A 22,084-nucleotide genomic window follows, 5' to 3' on the forward strand; every position below is an offset into this window, starting at 1 on the left:
ACAGTCATTTAATTGACTTTTTGGAACTTGTTGAAATGGCTAAGTATAATGGAGTACCTCCTGAAGCTATCAAGTTAAGGGTATTTCCTTTTTCTTTAAAAGGAGGTGCCAAGACTTGGTTGCGAAGTTTGCCACAAGGTTCCATTACCACATGGGATCAAATGACTCAGAAATTTTTTAAACAAATATTTTTCCCCTGCTAAAACCACAAATTAAGACAAGACATATCTAATTTCTTGCAGACTGACATAGAGTCAATTTATCAAGCTTGGGAAAGGATAAAAGCAATGTTAAGAAAATGTCCACACCACGATATTCCTGAACATATGCAATTGTATATTTGTTTATCACGGGCTAAAACCCTCTTCTAGAAATGTGATAGATGCAGCTGCAGGAGGTTCAGTAATGGGAAAAACAACAGAGGAAGCGTTGCAATTGTTGAATGAATTTTCTGAGAATGCCATCCAATGGTCATCTGAGCGTATAATTATCAAGAAGGCCGCTACAGTAAATCAGGTTGATGTTTTAAATACACTAACACAACAAATTATTTCTTTGGCACAAAAGTTTGAAACTTTTCAGGTGAATACACAACAACCAAGCTAATCTGAGGCTTGTGACATGTGTGGAGGAAATCATCAGAACCATGAATGTCAAGCAACTAATCACAATGATGAACATGTCAATGGCATCAGTTACAAGCAGTATCCTTTTGGAAGTCCAATGGCACAGAAACATCCAGGATTTCAATGGAGCAATCCAAATGGTGTAGAGGACTCTCAAAGCTTTTAGAAGCAACAAATACAGGGTCCACCCGGATACCAGAATCCAAACCATGGTCAATCAAACTTTATACCTTATCAACAAGCAGGGTCCTATCAGCAAAATACTCAACAAGATCATTCAAGTCTTGATGATCTTCTGTATAAGATATAAAGGTCACTGATGAAAAGATGGAGAGCCAAAATTCATCCCTCAAAAATCTGGAAATATAGTTGATCCAATTGGCAGCTCTTGTTTCAGAAAAGATTCAAGGTCCCTTACCAAGCAATACAGAGAAAAACCTAAAAGAGCACCTTAAGGCAATCACCTTACGATCAGGTAAGGAGCTTGATGAACCCTATGCAGACCAGTCAGAACAACAGCTAAACAACGGTAAGAATGTTGAAATACCCTCTGAACCATCTCAAAAGAATGAAGTCAAGAAAAAAGAAGAAGAAAATATTGAAAAATTGACTCCTCTCCCTGTGAATATTCCCTTTCCACAAAAAATGAAAAGAGAAAAGCTTGACAACCAATTTGCAAAATATTTGGAGATTTTAAAACAAATTAACATCAATATTCCTTTTATTGATGTTTTTTTTACAAATGCCTTCATATGCCAAATTTTTAAAAGAAATATTGTCAAGTAAAAGAAAATTAGAAGAAGTTTCTATGGTAATGATTAGGAAAAAATGTAGTGCTATACTTCAAAATAAGCTACCACAAAAACTTGGTGATCCAGGCAGTTTTACAATTCCATGCACTTTGGGAGGAGTATATTTTGATAAAACACTTTGTGATTCTGGAGCTTCAATAAATTTAATTCTATTTTCTATCTTTAAAAAGTTAGATCTTGGTAAAATAAAAGACACAAGTGTTTCTCTTCAATTTGCAGATCAAAATACTAAGAAACCTAAGGGAATAATTGAAAATGTACTCGTAAGAGTAGATAAGTTTGTTTTCCCTGTAGATTTTATAGTACTTGAAATGAAAGAATATCCTAATGAACCAATAATTTTAGGTAGACCATTTCTTGCTACAGGAAGAGGAATTATAGATGTTCATCAAGGACAATTAATTTTAAGAGTTGATAAAGAAAGAGTCATATTTGATATGCAAATATACGAAGATATTCAGGAGATGAAACATCATCTTTATGTTTTTCAATTGACATGATTAGTTATCTTACAGATGAATTCAAAGATGATCAATTAATTCCAGATTCAATGGAAAGATGCTTGATCAAATCAGGCACCACACAGGACGATGATCCCACCATTAGAAAAGAAGCTGAAATATTGGACAAAGATTCAGAAGAAGAAGAGATGAAATCCGAAAAAGTTCAATCAAAAATTAAAATCAAAAATCTCCTTTCTCATTTGAAATATGTTTATCTTGAGCAAGAATTATTTCCAGTAATTATTTCATCTTCTCTTATTGTAAAACAAGAAAATAATTTGATTAAAGTATTGAAAGCATACAAAGGAGCCTTGGGGTGGACTGTAGAAGATATTAAAGGGATTAGTCCGGCTATTTGTACACACAGAATCCTCATGGAGGATAGCTACAAGCCAATAGTCCAGCCGTAAAGAAGATTGAATCCAGCAATGCAGGAAGTAGTGAAAAAAGAGATCGTAAAGCTGTTAGCAGCAAGTATTATATACCCCATTTCTGACATCCTATGGGTAAGTCCCGTTCAGGTAGTACCAAAGAAAGGAGGTATGACAGTTATAAAAAATAAAAATAATGAGCTCATACCTACCAGGACTGTTACAGGATGGAGAGTCTGTATTGATTACAGACGTCTCAATGATGTCACTAGAAAAGATCATTTTCCTTTGCCATTTATTGATCAAATGTTGGAAAGAATTGCAGGATATGATTTTTACTATTTTCTTGATGGCTATTCAGGATATAATCAGATACCAATTGCACCAGAAGATCAAGATAAGACAACCTTCACATGCCCTCATGGAACATATACCTATAGGAGAATGCTATTTGATCTGTGCAACGCCCCTGCTACATTTCAGCGTTGCATGTCGGCAATTTTTGTTGACATAACTGACAAATTTCTTGAACTTTTTATGGATGATTTTACACTATTTGGCAAAACATATAAGGATTGTCTTAACCATTTGACATTAGTTCTTAAAAGATGTGAAGAAACAAACTTAGTTCTTAATTGGGAAAATGTCATTTTATGGTTACGGAAGGAATTATTTTAGGACATAAAATCACTACTAAAGGGATAGAAGTTGATAAGGCAAAAATTAATCTTATAGCAGGATTACCCCCTCCCACAACTGAGAAAGGAATTAGAAGTTTTCTAGGTCATGCAGGCTTTTACAGATGATTCATAAAAGACTTCTCAGAGATTTCAAAACCGCTGACTAACCTCTTGATGAAAGACACTAAGTTTGATTTTTCAGGTGACTGTGTGAAAGGATTTGAAATCCTTAAGGAAAAGTTATCAACTGCACCTGTAGTTGTGTCCCCTGATTGGAACCAACCTTTTAAGGTCATGTGTGATGCTAGTGATACAACAGTTGGAGCTGTTTTAGACCAAAGAAAGGATAAGATTTTTCATCTCATTCACTATGCTAGTAGGAGATTGAGTGAGACACAAGTGAATTGCCACGACAGAAAAAAAGTTACTAGCAGTAGTGTTTGCTTTTGATAAGTTTCGCTCCTATTTGATAGGAACCAAAGTCACTGTTTTTACTGATCATGCAGCTTTAAAATACCTCTTAGCTAAGAAAGATACTCGACCTAGATTATTAAGATGGATTTTACTTCTGCAAGAATTCGACCTTGAGATAAAGGACAAAAAAGGGACAGAGAACCAAGTAGCTGACCATTTGTCTAGATTAGAAAATCCTCCCCTTGAATTTAATGAGATAAAATAAGAATTTCCTGATGAACATATTTTTTCAGTTGACACAATTGTGACTCAACCACCCTGGCTTGCAGATATCGCGAATTATTTGGTCGGAAAGTGGATACCGCAAGATTACTCTTACCAACAAAGAAAAAAGCTTATATCTGATGCAAAGTATTATCTGTGGGATGAACCTTACTTATTCAAAAATTGTGCAGATAATATCAGTAGAAGGTGTGTACCCGATGAAGAGATGAATAAAATTCTATATCACTGTCATGATGGAGCAATTGGAGGACATTATGCAGCAAATCGAACAACTTTTAAAGTTTTAGAAGCCGGATTCTTCTGACCCACACTCTTTAAAGATGCCCGAGCATATGTAGCACAATGTGACAAGTGTCAGAGAACAGGTAATATCACCAAGACAGATGAGATGCCACTACAATCAATATAGGTATGTGAAATATTTGATGTTTGGGGAATAGATTTTATGGGTCTTTTTCCTTCTTCTCACTCTTTTGAATATATCCTTGTGGTTGGGGATTACGTGTCAAGATGGGTTGAAGCCATTCTTACAAGAAAGAATGATGCTCGTACAGTGTGTAATTTTCTTAGAAAAAATATTTTTACCAGATTTGGCACACCACGAGTCATCATTAGTGACCAAAGAACTCATTGCATCAATAGGCAATTTTTTGCTTTACTGTCAAAATATAATGTGACTCACAAAACAAGAACACCATATCATGCTCAAACTCAAGGGCAAGTTGAGGTTTCCAACCGCAAGTTAAAAGAATTCTTGAAAAACGGTTGGAATCTCAAGAAAAGACTGGCTTTAAAATTAGATGATGCATTATGGGGGTACCGAACGGCCTTCAAAACGCCAATTGGAACATCTCCATATAGATTAGTCTTTGGAAAAGCTTGTCATCTGCCCGTAGAATTAGAACATAAAGCTTTTTGGGCATTGAAAGCGCTGAACTTTGATTTAACCTCCGCTAGTGAAAAGCGATTTATTCAGGTTAATGAATTGGAAGAACTGAGATTGGGAGCCTATGAAAATGCTAAAATTTTTGAAGAAAAAACAAAAATATGGCATGACAAGTTGATCCGACCAAAGAGTTTCAAAATTGAAGATCAGGTACTTCTTTACAATAGCCGACTCAGGTTATTCCCAGGAAAATTAAAATCCAGGTGGACGGGTCCTTACAATGTTATAGGTGTTACTCCGTACGGGGCAATTGAAATTCAGAAAAATGGAGGAGACAAGTTTAAGGTAAATGGTCATAGGCTAAAATTGTACTATGGAAGACATTTTGAACAACATCCATTGGTTACTTTGATAGACTGATGAATTCTGCAATTAATAAGTCGAGCTGACGACGTTAAACTAAAATACAAAACCCGTAGCCATTGAGGGAGAAGCAGTGGAGCCTCATAAACCCGACATAGATTTGGGTAATTAAATGCTTAATCAATTGATCTGGTCAATATCCAGGTTATTGTACAACCAGAACATCTCATGAAGGCCTCTACAACAACAGAGTCACATGTGTAGGAGTAACTCCATGATGATCGGTATGCCTAAATAACTGGTTGATTAACTATTTAATGAATCAATTCAAAATGTTGGCACAGGTAAATTTGTTGGTTTATATTTAAACCAGAACCAAAGGACTGATAAGGTCTTAAATTAGTCAGTCTATTACATATTAAAGTATCAAAGTAAAAGTTTACATATTTTTCAAACATAATTTTTTTCATTTATGCCATATAACTTCCAAGTTTGTGATTTTATTTTTGTGAAGGCAAGAACGAGTATCTCCAAATTTGAGAAAGTGTTGGAATTGAGAAGCTTATGATCTCAATAGGTAAAATCAATAAAATTCTGCTAGAACTTGCCCCAAATGTCTATCAAGGCGAAATTTTAGACAACACTATTTTTAGAATGAAATTACGCTTTCTTTGACACCTTTTTTAACCTATCTATTTTTAACCACAAATATTTATATTTTACCTTTTAGCACCCAACTTTTAGCCCCCCCCCCCCCAAAAAAAAAAAAGAAAAGAAAGAAAAAAAAAAGAGGGATAAACCAACTTTTATTGATATACCATATTGGTTTACCTTACAAAAAGATTGATACTACTCCTTCCGACTATAGTTGAGCAAAAATGATTATTAAAGCAAGCGATGAAGGAATACTTATGGAGTAAATGTTCTATTTTACTCTTAAAAAAAGAGAAAAATAAGGTGTATATACCTGTAAAATAAATTATTGATTCGAGAAGCTTGAATTAAGAAATCTATTGAGAGAAATGATGAATTAAGTGATGTTAATTATGAAATTGGAGACCGGGACCTTTAGCCCAATCTCTAGAGATATTTTCTTGTGTTGAGTTGTACATAGTTACTTTGATAAAATAATTAACTCTCATAATAAAGCTGGATGGAACAAAGTCACTACAAATATATCATTTTACCTTACCACCATTAAGCCTATAATTACAAGCCTGAAAAAGTCCTAAAATAATTTTAGAAATTAGTGTTGATTATACATTAGTGGAGACTGACATGAAGGGCAAGCCTATGGACAAAATTTGAGAAACTCGAAATTGTAATCATAATGTTATCAATCTCAAAAGGTTCATCAAAAGAGGAGTTGAAAGTTTTTAGCAAACAAAAGCAGAAGCAGAAACAAGGTATAGATTTGGCGACTTGCAAAACTTATAGGTTTTGAATTTTATGTGAAACTTTATTTTTTTTACTTTTCTACTCTACAAGAAACAACAATTATTAATAAAATTACTGCCTCGAGGACGAGCAAAGATTCAAGTGCGGGGGAGTTTGATGACTATAAAATATTCATATATTATATACTTAAAAATAAATTATTTTAAATAATATATATATATATATATATATGTCAATTATCTGTATTTTCTAATAGTATTTTGTAGGAAATAAAAATATCATGATAAAGCAAATAAAGGAATAAAAAGAGAAGCACGACACATCATGGCAATAGAAGCACGACACATCATGGCAATAGAAGCACGACGCATCATGAAAAAAGAACCACGAGGCATCGTGGCACCTTATGAGATTTGATTTCTATAAATAGGATGTTTGTGTTGAAAGGGGAGGGAGATCATATGTGCCTAATTAGAAAACTTTTCTCTAGCTTTGATCTTTACTTCTCTCTTTATCTATTTCATTTTATCTTGTAGTCTTTGAGTTTTCTAAGAGTGTTGATAGTATTTTAAGAATTTCCTTCTTTGTGAGATTTAAATACTCCATAACGGAGTAATCTCTTTTGTTGGTATAGTTGATGAAGCTCGATAGCGGTATAATATTAATCTCAATTTTACTACATGCTTGACCTGAAACTTTCTAATTATATTTCTATATTGTGCTGGAATATTAGTTTTAATTAATTATTATCACTTCTATCTATTTATTCTCCAAAGTTAGTTGTATGTCAATTTTGTAATTCTCACGAAGCAAAATAAATATACGATAACTATTGGGTAAAATAATTGAGTGAGAGTACTTCTTTTTAAGCTATCATTCCAAGTCTGTAATCTTGCTTACTTCCATTCTAATTCTCACGGAGGAGTTGTAGTTGGCAAGATTATTGATTTTTAGTAAAAATTAATCGCAAGAGGCTTTTGCTATCTTAGCACAATTCAGGCAAGAAAATTATTTCAGTTTAATCGTCATGAGTCATATATCAATTGATTTACATAACCTCGCGGAGTGTTATTAATTGATTATTTCTTAGTGAGTAAAATATAATTGTATTAGCAATAAATAGTTATTCCTAAGAGAAATACATGTAGAAGCTAAGATTTTATTATTATCACGCTATCGAGTGAATTCAATGATTCCCAACTCTTTTTAAATATAAATCTTCCAAAAGTTATTTTGTTTCAACTTAAGCAATTTAAATTTTCAACAAACAAAACTTCATCAATCTGATTCTCTCAAATAGTAGTAAGAATATTATAAGTTTGTAGCTAGATTCTCCAATCTCTGTGGGACGATATCATAAACTATACTAGAATTTGACAAAGTACGAGTAGCAAAATCTTATACGCATTGGCCTCGTCACATTACATTCATTTTTGTAATGATCAGTCTTGCCACAGTGTGTGCATATTTTGTTTTCAGGAAGAGAGTCAGGTACTTGCTTTTGGGGTCCCACTTAGGTGCTTGGGCCCCATAGCCAAGTCCTCTCTTGTTGCTACTGTGATGTTCTTGTAGCCAGGATAGTGCATCAGAAGTCTTATTCCATTTGCAAGTTCTGTCTAGTTCATGATTTACCTTCCCTATGTCTTCTTTTAAGACTCTTATATGCTCATCTTTCTTGTACAACTCATCCTTCATTTTTCCTAGGTTTTCTTCTAAGGTGAGATGTGTGTGATCAGCTTTCTACTTATCTGTTCCTAGTTTCAGTTTTAAATTTCCAGTCCCAAGTTCTAAGACACTTGTGTCAAGTTCAAGATTCTGGTTCTTCAACTCAACATTTTTACTGTCACTCTCATTTGCCCTTGATTCTAGATTTTTGCACTTGGCTTTTAAGATCATACACTCCCTAGACAGTTGTTCCTTCTCATTGTTAATTACCTCAGACTCATCAATGAAGTCTAGCAATAGTTTAGATAACTTTTCTTTAGATAGAAATTTAATCTTGTCTTTGAGATGAATCACACTTACCTCTTGTTCATCATCTGATTCTCCGATGGCCATAAGTGGTTGTTCATTTCCAGCTTCATCTTCTGAATCCCCATCTGATGTTTCTCCCCAAGCAGTAACCATAGCTTTTGTTGATCCTTTGTTCCTTTTGAGTTGAACCTGTTCCTTCGCTCAGCCCTTTTCTTCTTCCATTCTATTTCCCACTTAGGACAATTCTTGATCATCTAGTCAGTCTTGCCACATTTGTAGCAGCCCTCGTTTGTCTGCTTTTCAGGAACCCTTGGTTTGTTGAAGGTAGTACCTCTTAAAGGACCCTTTCCTATCATTAGGTACTTCTTGAAATCCCTTGTGATCATGGCCATTTCATCGTCCTCCATATCTACACCTTCAACTATTTTGAGAGCCAAACTCATTTCCTTTTTGGGTGTATCCATTTTCATGGTTTGCCTTCTCAGTTCATAGGCAGTGAGATTTCTAATTAGTTCATCCAACTTGAGAGTAGCAATGTTCTTTGATTCCTGAATGGTTGTGATTTTGCTTTCCCAAGTTACAGGTAAGACCCTTGTTAAGATTTTTTCGAGCTTGTCTTCTTCAAGGATAATTTTCCCAAAAGATTTAAGTTCATTTGTTAGTGTTGTGAACCTGATACTTTCTCCTTCCTTTATAGTGAAATTCTCATACTGAGAATATAGCAGTGTTTCTCTTGATCTCTTTACTTGAGGAGTTCCTTCATGAGCCACTTGTAAAGTGTCTCATATCTACTTAGCAGTGGTACAGCTTTGAATCCTGCTGTACTCGTCTGGACCTAGTCCACACACAAGCCATTTCTTGTCCTTGGCATTTTTTCCGATTTCTTCAAATCTTCAGCAGTGCAGTCAGCTCTTGTCTTTGGCACGTCCACTCCTTCAGGATTCTTCTTTGTAGTCGCCAGGGGACCATTAGTGACTATGTCCCAGAGTTCATAGTCTTCTCCTATGATGTGATCTCTCATCCTGTTCTTCCACTAAGAATAGTACTGACCATTAAAGAATGAAGGCCTAGCAGTGGATTGCCCTTTCTAGTTTCTAGGTGGTGCACTCATCTTGATCTTTTCCTAAGGTGTTAACCTCTTCAAGGATAACCCGCTCTGATACCAATTGATGTTTTAAACGTCAATACAATACAAGGGGGGTGATTTGTGTGGTACCCAATTTTCTCTTAATTAAACTATAAAAGGACTTGGTTCTTCTATGTGTTCCAACTACTACTGTTTGCGGAATAATAAGTAAAGAAAATAAAGAACAGAGAGATTTTTTACGTGAAAAACACCTGGCTCAAAAGGTGAAAAAACCACGACCTACTGCTCAGTAGGATTTTCCAAAACTTCCACTAAAATCACTGAGCCAAAATAGCATTTACAAAACTCTTTGTAAACCTAAGGATTAACTCTAATCCCGTTGTGACACACAGCCTCAACTGTTGCGACAACTTCAAGTTAACTCTAACTTGAACGCTCTAGGTACCTAATACAATTGCATCTATGAAAGCTAAAAGGTATAATGTGAAATCACCTACTACAATTGAACTAGAATAAAAGATAGACACTTGGAACTGGTTCTTCTATATCGTTCAAGTAGCTTCAGGATTGCACACTCGAATCACACATAAATTGCTTGCAAAATCGCCTTGCTCTTTTGCTCTCAATTTAAGTTTAACTTCTGCTTATGTGCATTACCTGTAAAAGAGAACAACACTGATATTTAATGGGTTAGTAATTAGAGATTGACTGGGATTCAAATGTTACTCTTCTATCGTATAAGAGGTCAAGTTGATCTCAAACTCTAACACTATCTTCTTCCTAAATCGTGTTCTCTTCATATAAGGAGTCTTCCTCTCCTTATCCAATATACAACCTTTTTGATCAGATCAGGAGATATTGCTTCTTGATCAGTTAGATTTATCTCCTTCACGTGCATCTCATATGTACAAGTTGATCATGACTGTGCTTCACAAGGTGGACCTGGTCCATATCTGAGTTCTTTTGTCAGTCTTCAAAACTTCACCTATTCTTGGGCCAGCACAGTTGAACATTTTATCTCTGAGTTACTTCTTTATTTATATGCTTTACATTGTTATGAACTGTTGTTGGCTATTGCTGTTGGACTCGACATGTATTCCAGCTCGTCACTACTTTCAACCTATGGTTAGGTTTGTTACTTACTGAGTACATGGGGTCGGTTGTACTCACACTACATTTCTGCACCTTACGTGCAGATGTTAATTGATGACGTTGCTATGTTCGACGGGAGCTGGACTTGAAGACGTACCTGTGTTCCGGTTGTAGCTGCCGCTTCTTCATGGTAGCCTTAGATTCATAAAAATTTGTTTATGTACTTTTCAGACAGATAAAGTACTAATTTCATACCAATTTTGTAAATTTTATTCTTAGAAACTCATGATTTGTACTACCAGTCATTGGAAAATGTATAAGACTAAGATATTTTCTTTCCTTTACTGTTTCATTAAATTCTATTCAAATTGGATATAGGATAATTGGCTTACCTAGTAGGTTGGGTTAGATGCCATCACGACTAGTTGGATTTTGGGTCGTCACATTTTTTCTTTCTTGCATTCTGTCCCACGCTTCATACCTCCTCTTTCTTCTTAAGGTAAGATAAAGGGCCAGGTATGGTGGGGTAGGATCATCCAGTCGGCAATCTTTTTGGCTTGACCAAGAAGTCTTATGTCCTCCGAGTCGATCGTGAAAGACGAAGTGACTCACCAAGAGCATTGCCCATCAGGGCTGCGGGGACAGGAGCTAGAAGGCTCTTTTCTAATGAAAAAACTGCAAATCTAATCTCAAGCTCTGTCTCTCACTTGGTAAGTGCAAAAATTGCAAGATTAGCAAATTTTACTTGACATTGAAATAGGAGGTCTTGGTTAAGATACTTATATAGCAAGGTGTGGGAAAGTAGGTATACATTCATTTCTTCATTTATTCTACGTATATAGCTAGAGACTTCGTCTAATGGGTAGTAATTTGGTTGAGTGCCTTGTAGCGACGAAAATTTCAGATTTGGATCTTGACAATCTTGTTGGTATTACAACATAATAAGATGCAAGAAGCAAACCTTGATATAGATAAGGTCAAACCAACTTATCAAATGGTTACCGTGCATATCATAACATGTAGATGATGTGGGCCATGACGTTTAGATTACACTTTGCATCTTTCCTTAAATCATTGCGGAATTACATAATATGCTACTCCCTCCGTTTTATCATATGAAGTATTGACTCGGTACGGTTTAAGAAAAAAGAAGAAGATTTTTGAAACTTGTGGTCTTAAAAATTTAAGGGGTAAAAGGTTTGTGGGGCCATGATATTTGTGTAACTATAAAAGTTTCTCATTAAGGGTAAATGTGTAAAACGAAAGAGTTTAAAGTTGAATTATTTCTAAATTTAGAAATGTATCATTTGTTTTGAAACAGACTAAAAAGGAAAGTACCTCATTTAATATAAAACGGAGGGAGTATTATTTAACGACAAGTTTCTAAAGTCAAACTAGCTTTGGGATCAAAACAATATTCCCATCCTTTAACTTAAAGCTTCTAAACCATCTATGTATTCATTTATAACTTTCTATATTCTTGTTATTAGCTGATCTAGCTAGCTAGCTAACAATGCCTTATAGAATTAAATCAGTAAAGCTGGCAACTCACATGTTGATGTTGTACTCAACTGCTGCATTTCTTGCGTTCTTCATGGATCTTATAAATTGTTATTAAATCCCATGATCCTTCTTCTCTTTTTGCCCTTTTCTTTTTGTCTTTTTAACATTCATTTTCTTATGCGAATAATTATCTGCACATGTAATTCCTAAGAATTCATTCATCGTACAGGTTCGTAGTACGTGACGTTGGTTTAGCATTTAAGTCACTTTGAAAATCTGCAATCGAATTACGCAGAACCTAAATTATCTATTGTCATGTTGACAAATATATTGTCATACGGACACCATTTGAATAACTATTAATAGACCCATGCAGAATCTTTATTTTCATCATAACAACCTCTCATTTAAACAAAACCACTCAACATGGCCAATTTCAAAACCGTGAAATGTACTAATGTTTCTTGGTTACCTTTCTTTTGTTTATTAATACCTTCTTGTTTATCCTACAATGTAGTTAATTTTGGGGCTAGAGGAGATGGCAGGACAGACTCAACCAGAGCGTTTCTTCGCGCTTGGTCTGCTGCCTGCAACTCTGCTAGTCCAGCGAACGTTGACGTTCCACGAGGAACATATTTAGTGAGGACGTTGACTTTCAATGGTCCTTGTCGGAGAAGAATTATGTTTCGAATTGATGGTACTCTCAGTGCTCCGGTCAATTATAACGCAATTGGGAATTCTGAGTTCTGGATTATGTTTTATAAGGTAAGTGGGCTTTCAGTCTATGGATCAGGAGCTATTAACGCCAAAGGACATGGTTATTGGTCTTGTCGAAAAAGTGGAGGTTCTTGCCCTCAAGGAGCTAGGGTACGTATGTAAACCATGCTTACATAGTCTATTGCTCTCTCCATTCCAACTTACATATGCTACTTCTTAGTTATGTTTATATATTTGAACTTTCATCATTACTTCCTCCATGAAGTACTAAGGATGTGATGGCTCACCTTTATTTCTTTAAAGGTCAAAAAGTAATTCTTCCTCCGTTATAATTTATGTGAACATGTTTGAATGAGCACGGAATTTAAGGAAAAATGAAGCCTTTTCGAATTTGTGGTCATAAACAAGTCAAAAAGGGGCCCAAAGTATTTGTGTGGTTATAAAAATTTCTCATTAAGGGTAGAATTGTAAGTTTAAGCTAAATTGTTATTAAATTTAGAAAAGAGTCATTCTTTTTTGAACGGACCAAAAAGGAAATAGTTTCACATAAACTGGAACAGAGGGATTAAGTTTTATCATGAATTGATTTTGGATCTCTTTTATCACATCACAATAAGTATTCAACTTTTACGTGGTAATATGTATCTGATAAAAAGATGAAAACATAATGTAATAGTTTTTAAACTCACATGACACACAAGAAGGGTGAACCGGGTCGTTAGAGATTTTCGCCCTTTCCGGAATTTTAACTACTTTTCATGAAGTGTTGAAGAAGTTTCTAAGAACCTGATTTTTTGTAAGCATTGTCAAAATTTGAAAAAAAAAAATGAATAAATGAATAATCACTATAATGAAATGTTGTCTTCTTTTATCTTGACAATAACTAAAAGAGACAATGCACATTCGACTTTTACGTGAAAAATCGCCAAGACTCAAAAGGTTATAAAAACCATGACCCACATCCTTGTGATATTTCAACTAAGTTCAAGAAACCAATTACTAGCCAAATGGATTACAATGGGACTCTTAATTAAGGACGTACGGTAAGCCCTTATTACAAGAATCTAGACTGTTGTTATCCTTTCGAGCTACCCCTAGTTTGAAACGAAAAAACCGGCAAAAGTTTAACCTCAACAATTTTTCTATGAAAGTTTCACAAGATTAGAATTCAAACCTAATATATTCATGGTCGACTCAAGAGAACACAATATAATTTTAACATTAAAACTGACTCTTGAAGCTGGTCCAGCCTTTGCTTCACACTTTAATTTAGACTTACTTAGAAACTCAAAAACATTATGTTGATGCTTGAAGTGTTTGTGAATGCGTGAACTTCCCTTCAATACCTAGACTTTATTTATAGAACATAGAACTTCTAATTGGCAAAGATAGAAGCCATGTAAAATAGACAGCCAATTCTTTTTCTTATCACAATAGGATTCCCTGGAAACCTATTCCAACTCAAACTCCTTTCGTAAAATTTTAGAATTAAAGTAGAACTAATCCACATGACACCTCACGAAACTGTACCAAAGTTAGCAAATAAAATATCTCACCACGTAATATCTGGAAAATTAAAATTTACACTTTGATACAACTCTCAAGCACTACTAAATTAATTTCCATACAACTTGACATAGATATTTTATCTATCATCTTCAAAATTGTATACTCAACATAATGTCAGGTGAAAAAGGATCTATTATCACTCTACAATCGATAATACTTGTTTAAGGGATCACTAAATCTGATGTGTTTAAATCTTTATATCGCAGTCAATACAATTCATGTGGTGTAACAATGTACTGCTGAGGGGCTTAGCATCACTCCACAGTCAAAGAGTACATGTGGGAATAGGTTACAGCAGCAATGTGAGAGTCGAGTATGTGAAGATAATAGCCCCAAGTGGAAGCCCAAACACCGATGGCATTCATGTACAAAACTCAAGGGGGGTTACCATTTATGGAAGCATTATTAAGACCGGAGATGACTGCATATCTATAGGCTCTGGCTCCATGAACTTATGGATTGAAAAAATTGGATGTGGCCCTGGACATGGCATTAGGTACTTAATTCTGCATTTATTCAATCTCTAGTCATTGAGTTAACTAGGTCCAACTTAGTTGTCTTCATGATCCCGATGCATCTTGCAATTGGGATCAATCCGCTCTAAAAACTTTAAAGTTTAACTAACAGGCTGATAATGAAAAGAAATTTTACATTATCAGCTCACTTCAAATTAAAGTTAATCACAAATAACTTTTTTGCACCAACTACTTACAAGACAAGGTAAAAAAGCAGGTAAAAAAGCAGCCCGGTGCACTAAGCTCTCGCTATGCGCAGGGTCCGGGGAAGGGCTGGACCACAAGGGTCTATTGTACTCAGTCTTACCCTGCATTTATGCAAGAGGCTGTTTCCACGGCTTGAACCCGTGACCTCCTGGTCACATGACAACAACTTTACCAGTTACGCCAAGGCTCCACTTCAATTACAAAACATGGTAAAATTAATTAAAAGGTTAAAGTGATCATAATTTTCTTGAACTGTGATCCTTCGATGCAGCATTGGAAGTTTGGGAAACAGCAACAATGAGCCTGGGGTTACGAATGTCACAGTAGCAAATTCGGTTTTCACAAAGACGCAAAATGGCGTTAGGATAAAGTCTTGGGCAAGACCAAGTAATGGCTTTGCAAAAAATCTCATGTTCAAAAACCTTATTATGAGGAACGTTGGGAATCCCATCATCATTGACCAAAACTATTGCCCGCATAATATGTGCCCTCGTCAGGTAAATATGTAGTATTTACTCGGTTTTCAACTTCTTTTCAGTAATAGTAGTAGTTAAGATTTTTAAAGGTAATTGGATTTTGACCTTTGCGAAGAAAGAGGAGTTAATAAGCCATCATAAAGGAATATTATTAGGGAGATAAATATGATTAAGACGGTCAAAAAAGCTTAAAGTATAACTCAGGCCTTGTGATTTTAATTTGTACTTTTTTTAAAGAAAATTCTTTTTTAACATTAAAACATTTATTAAGCAAATCTTGAGAAATAAAGATGAGGTAGGACATCAACCTAAACTCACTAAACATATGATAGATGAAGCGAATATCTTATTCACATAAATGTTTCAAATAACAAATTGCTAAAAAAAACTCGCTTTTTTTTTTTTTCTGTTCGTTAACTTGTTTGGCCAAGCTGCAAAAATCAGCTTATTTTGAGAATTTTTTTTCTTTTCAAAAAGTACTTTTGGTGAAAAGCAGTTTGTGTTTGGTTAACTAATTTGAAAAAAATTTCTGAGCAGCAAAAGTGTTTTTCAAAAAAATGGTTTTAGAGAGAAGCTATTTTTTTCTGATTCTTCAAAACTGCTTTAGCTTCTTCTCAAAAACACCATTTTTCCTTTCAAAAACTTGGTCAAACACCTTAATTTTAGGGGGAAAAAAAAATATTTTTGACCACAAAAAAAATGCATTTGCTTCGAAAGAAGCTTGACAAACAGGCTTAAAAGACAATTATACGACGAAAGAATCTAAGTTAAATGTGAAGATCATCAACCGGTATTGCTGAACAATTCCTTCATCAATTAATTAAAGGTAATTATCCATCAGATAATCCATGCTATCATAACCTCCACTTGCTGTATCGAAAATCCACACACTTTAGTAAAGTTGAGTTCTGTTTCTTCGATTTACATGAGAAGTTCTCATTTTTTGAACCATAAAGGACGGAGTATCATATTCATCTTGCTTGATTAAAACATGCAGAGTTCAGGAGTGAAGGTGAGTCAAGTAACATTCAAGAATGTGAAAGGGACATCATCTACACAAGCAGCCATGAAATTTGACTGCAGTCCTTCAAATCCATGCACTGGAATCAGATTGCAAGATATAAAGCTCACTTACAATGATCGCATGAGAAGGCCAGCCTTTACTTATTGTAAAAATGCAAGGGGAAGCCATGGTGGCAAAGTTATTCCTAGGAGTTGCATCTGAGGATAAAACACCAAAGATTTACTCTTCACACGTGCATATATTTCCCAGGGACAAAATAAAGAAAAAAAAAGGGACTCCCTCCTTTGTTTTAGTACCAATTTCTTAATTGATTTTTTTAGAATTGGTAAATATCTCAATCTTAGCTCTCAATTTAGCAGATCAATCTTGTCTTCGTATGATTTTTATTAATTCCTGTCCTATAGTTTTCTTCTCTCGACCTCTCTTGATTTTCATTGTGTGAGAGAATATTTTATCCCGGATTGATTACTAACTATGAGTTTATAAATAGTACTCTACATCACACATAAAAAGAAAATCTGAAACTTGCATAGGTTTCAAAAGGATTTAAAATATCTCAAAGAATAATCTAGTCACAAGTGGATAATTCAACAAAAGCTATTGGAAGAAATTTATCAAACTAGAGAGACAATGAGGTAGAAGTAGGGTGGAAAGGGGCGGGTGGGCTAGGGCGGGTCAAGATGGGTTAGATCAATAAATAGGGCAGTGTCCAACCCAGCCCAGAGTGTACTTGGGCTAAGATGGTTGGGCCAAGATGGGCTAAACAATGAGTCATAGCCCAACTTGACCTATGTTTTAGAATCATGTTCATCTTGCATAGACAAAGCCTTTTACCCTTTATTCACCTATGTATAAAAGGTAAATAAATAATCTTAGTATTTTGAGAATCAAAATATATTTTTTTAAATAAAAAATTATTATTTAAAATGTGTAAGTTGAAAAATATTTGAGGGGAGGGGGGGGGAGAGAGAATGAGAAAAGAGAAACAAAAAAAATAGAAAACAGAAAATTGAAAATACAAAAATATATATTTTTTTTAGGGGGCTTTGTAGGGGAGGGGGAAGGATAGGGCGGGTGGGTGGTGCAAAAAAATAAAAAAAAATAAAAAATTGAAAATACAAAAAAAAAGAGTAAAATTTGGGCAACTAAGTAAATTTCTAGATAAGTTGGGTTGAGATATCTTTGTTTTGGGCGAGATTCATGGGTTATATTTAGGCTACTTCATGGGTCAGAATGGGCTATAAAAAATAATGAGGTTAACTTGGGTTCAACCTAAATAGACTCATGAGCTAAAATGTTTGTAGCCTGATCACACCCAACTATGCCTTATAAAAAAGGACTAAGCGGTCATTGCAAATATAATCCGATTTACATGTCCAGAGTCGAATCTCACAGAGAATTAAGGCTTAGCTACAATTGTTCAATATTGCTAAGAAGACAAGCTCGATCAATTCTTATGTTGTAAATATTAAGATTCTTGTATCTAATTAACTAACAAATTAAATTAGTAGATTAACAACTACAGATACTAAGGGTTAGAGACAAGGTGAAGAAGGTCTAGAGTTATGATTTCCCCAATTGTCGGAATCTTTCCCCCTACGTTTTCTATAAATTCGCCTAATTATTCTCTATCGATCATGAGCGCTCTGGCTGTCGTAACTCTCTCTAATTACCACAATTTACTAGACATATTCTCCCGAACTATGCAAGCTGGCATTAAGTGCGGCTCACTCGGATCGCACCCAAGGTTTCGTTATCCCTAATCCCACTTTTAAATCCTCCGTATTGATCCATTATATACGTTAGGAGTGATGTTGTTCAACAACTACCTAAATATGCACTCTCTCCCGAGTAATACACACTAAATAGGCACAGTCGATTGAGAGATCTTCAACCAACCACAATAATAATGTAGTTGAACAAATAGAGAAAATATTACAGCAAATTTATATTAACGTAACAGGAAAATCATCCTACAAAAGGTTCCATCAAAACCCTGGATAACAAATTAGCTATTCATAATAGTACGCATTATTACAATGCTAGAATTCATAACCAATAATGAAAATAGGAAGAAGGAAGTAAAAAACTCGTAGATGAATTCTCCGCCTTGCTCCTAGTGTATTCTTGCCTCCTTAGGTCGAATCTTCGATCTCTACGACGGCTCTGTGCTCTTCCTAGGTCTAAAGTTGTATCCAAACTCGATCTCTCTTCAAAATTGATGTTTAATGACTATTTATATGTGTAGGGAAAAAAAATAATTAAGTCCAAAATCAAATAGGAGACAAATAGGCTTAAAACCTGAAACACATGACAGACCGTGCGTTAGGCCTGCAGCGCCTGCTCTAACGCGAGATTTTTGGCTCGCGTCTCCTGATGCTCCGATTCGTTGCCTAACTTTTGCTTCAGCTTTCATTTTTGATTTCCGCCTTTCTCTTTCTCCAATCAATTTCCTTTGAATTCTTTCTTTTTGTCTCGTCAATCATTCTTTTTTATTTTTAAAAAAAAAATTATAATACTAATTGTCCAATAATTAAATACTCATAAACCATTTTTGTAGTGTATTAAATAAACATAAAATTTCTACTTTGCTCCCAATTTCGTCTTCGACGTACCTACACATAAAATAGACTCAATTAAGCACAAATATAGTATAGTTTAGCATTAAAGTCCCAAAATGTAAGGTAAATGCTGCTCATCCTCGAGCAATCAAACTACACTTATAGACACGACATTTTTAAGCAATTATCTTTACTCATCACACCAAGAATCTTTAAAATACACTACAACACAATGGTGTAACATCTTCACCTCAAGATTTGACTCGCAAGTACCATGAATTATTCACAACTCACTCACTTACTCTAAAATGGAGGTCAATGACATTACATTTCCTTCATGAATCAAGTGCCCTCACAATACCAAAGAGAGTAGTTCCACACACACAATAAAATGTAAGAACTATTAGGAACTCAAGATAGAAATAATTCACTCACTCTCAGAACTAACATTCATATGCTACAAAAGATGCACCATAGGCTTGCCCGTAGTGTACTGCTCTACTAATCGAGCTCATTCAGTCTATGACCAAGTAGGATGTAATGTAGGCTGCGGGCCGGGTATGATACATTTGAATATAAGAGTGATTACACCTCCCTATGCACTTTAATACATATACTTTAACATTCAAGCACATACTTATGTCAAACCATAACTCCACATTCACATCAATGTATATTAACTCCCAAATTATTTAAACACAATTACATCAACAGTTACCACTTGTCAATGAATATCTGCACACAATACAACTATTTTTTTCCTTTTCTTTTTCAATTCAAGTGGCTCTTACTTTTTTTGTTTTTTCCAACACAATGTACCTTTCTCCTTATCTCGTTAGTTCCACTCAAATGCTAAACCAATCACCCCACACTTTAACTTTTACATAGTTCATAATAATTCAAGTGCTCATGAGAGGTGAAAAGGTTCAAATAGATGATTAATTCAAACAAAGGGGTAAGGCTTGTAATGTGATTGCCAAATAAACAGGATACGAGCTCAAAGGGGTTAACTACGATACATAACAATTAGACGGGTAAAATATACATATCAGGCTCAACAAAGAAATGTTTATATCACTTTCAAGACTGAGAAAAAACTACTATTTTGCTTGGCAAACATACGGGGCAAGTTCTAGACATCAAATGCAATGCACAGAATAACACACAAACCTTACACCTACATGGGACATAACTCACTCAGGATTGGATTCATCAAGACACTCTAGTCAAAGCAGTTAAGGTTACAAGAGTCAAAAACTAAGCCTAAGCGTCACAACCAAAGTACTCGCTATTTTCAAGGCATAACAAAGTTAAGAGATATCGTTGCAATTCAATTCATCTCACATTAGCTCCTGCTCCCTAAAAAAAATAAAACTAACTACACCCGATTCAAATAAAACCCTTGAAAAATAACAACGGCACAAAAAAAATCAAGGAGGAATTACTACACTACCTACATAAAAAATCTTATTATCTTTTTTTTCTTTAGACTTAATCCATCAAAAAAATTGTCTAGGATATCCATCGTCAGGAAAAGTCCATTTTTTTCTTTTTTTTTCTAAAAAAAAATATTTAATCAAAGAAACACAACTAAAATAGCATAGAAAGTCACCCAGATAATCTCCTCACCCCACACTTAAAATTGTGCATTGTCCCCAATGCACACCATACTAATAAGAGGGTAAAAGAAACTCCCTGGTAGGTCAAAGGCCGAAACACTAGCAACTCATGGGGTACTTAGACTTCTCCCAGGCTTGGTCCTTCGTGCGAGTACCTCACACTTAGTTCCAACCATCTGGTTTGTTGTTGCATCCTTCCACTAGCTTTTCTTTCAATGCTCCTAGAAAATCAAAAATCGACACTCAAAAATAATACAATAAATAATAATAATAATAATAATAATAATAATAATAATAATAATAGTAAAAAGAACAAAAAATAAAAGAAAGCAGTAAAGTTGGGTTGCCTCCCAACAAGCGCTTGATTTAATGTCGCGACACGACGCGAATCACTTTCTGCCTCCACTTTGAACTTATAAATTGGACCCCAAGTTTTGACTCAGCTTTGTGATCATGCTCCTGGGGTGGTAGAACGAATCTGACTGACCCAATAAAATAATGTAGTATTCTGTACTTCTTGGCCTTTCGATGAGATGTGTATTCCCGACTTTCTGGCACAATGAATTTCAGAATGTAGGCATCTTGTTCCTTACTCCTTGTCACACCCCTTTTTACCCTAAAAAGAATATATGTGTGTTATGGATTGTTGTGGGTTAAAGAGTTTTTCCAATTAAAGTGATAATTTTGAAATAGGGATTATTTTATTGTTCAGAGTCGCCACTTGGAATTGATTTTAAGGTGTTCCAAGTCACCTTTTATTTGAATCCCTATACAAAGGAATATTTGACTCTTTTATTATTGGTCTGCAAAAATAAAGTCCAGGTAAGGAATTCTATTGACTGGGGAGAAGGTGTAAGGCATTCCCCGAGTCCCGTGGTTCTATCACAGTCGCTTTATTGACTTAAAACTTGGCCTTAATTAATTTTGGACAAACTGTGCTTTATATGATTTTCGTGTTTTACCTATCCGCTTTTATTTCTTGGTTATTAAAATTAAAAAAAAATTGTTAAATTACGTTGTCATAACCACGCTACACAAGCGAATGCGTGATCGAATTGCAAAATAAATTAACTTTTATAATTGCGCCTCGCAAGCGAATCTGAAATCATGACAATTAATTATTTGTAGTACTTTTGAGAAATTACTACATTTGACAAAATTGATTCTTGAAAATTATTAAAAGTCAACTATCGCGTTACGTAAGTGAATCCACGATTTTAACAAAGGATTGATTAAATAACAGAAATTAACTAAAACTAATGATCATGGTATGAGATTATTGAATTAATTTATTGAATGTTAAACATCACGCTACACAAGCGATTCCGTGAAGCTAAAGTGTGCATACTAATTGCCTAGCTATTACAACGGATCATTTCCTGGGAGCAAAGCAAGTCTTTTG

General features: G+C 34.8%; 1 protein-coding gene and 1 non-coding gene across 2 annotated transcripts; one reads left to right on the forward strand and one right to left on the reverse strand.

The window, feature by feature from the left end:
* Nucleotides 1-209: 209 nt before the first annotated feature.
* On the reverse strand, nucleotides 210-316 carry LOC138872232 (small nucleolar RNA R71). The gene has a single exon (XR_011400700.1). It is a non-coding gene; the product is annotated as a small nucleolar RNA R71 (small nucleolar RNA).
* A 12,096-nt stretch (nucleotides 317-12,412) lies between these two features.
* On the forward strand, nucleotides 12,413-16,795 carry LOC104217619 (polygalacturonase-like). The gene is made up of 4 exons (XM_009767913.1): nucleotides 12,413-12,861; nucleotides 14,487-14,776; nucleotides 15,274-15,499; nucleotides 16,476-16,795. Exons 1-4 carry the CDS (start codon nucleotides 12,421-12,423, stop codon nucleotides 16,701-16,703), a joined length of 1,185 nt encoding a protein of 394 aa, XP_009766215.1. The 5' UTR covers nucleotides 12,413-12,420; the 3' UTR covers nucleotides 16,704-16,795.
* Nucleotides 16,796-22,084: the final 5,289 nt, after the last annotated feature.

This window comes from Nicotiana sylvestris, chromosome 6 (assembly GCF_000393655.2).
Source record: "Nicotiana sylvestris chromosome 6, ASM39365v2, whole genome shotgun sequence".
Classification (NCBI taxonomy): Eukaryota; Viridiplantae; Streptophyta; class Magnoliopsida; order Solanales; family Solanaceae; genus Nicotiana; species Nicotiana sylvestris.

What these genes read in the sequence shown, in the direction of transcription:
- LOC104217619 (XM_009767913.1), top strand. Translation starts at nt 12,421, where the DNA reads ATGGCCAATTTCAAAACCGTGAAATGTACTAATGTTTCTTGGTTACCT. An exon ending in GGCCCTGGACATGGCATTAG is followed by an intron (nt 14,777 to 15,273) that starts GTACTTAATTCT and finishes CCTTCGATGCAG; the next exon opens with CATTGGAAGTTTGGGAAACA. An exon ending in ATAATATGTGCCCTCGTCAG is followed by an intron (nt 15,500 to 16,475) that starts GTAAATATGTAG and finishes TAAAACATGCAG; the next exon opens with AGTTCAGGAGTGAAGGTGAG.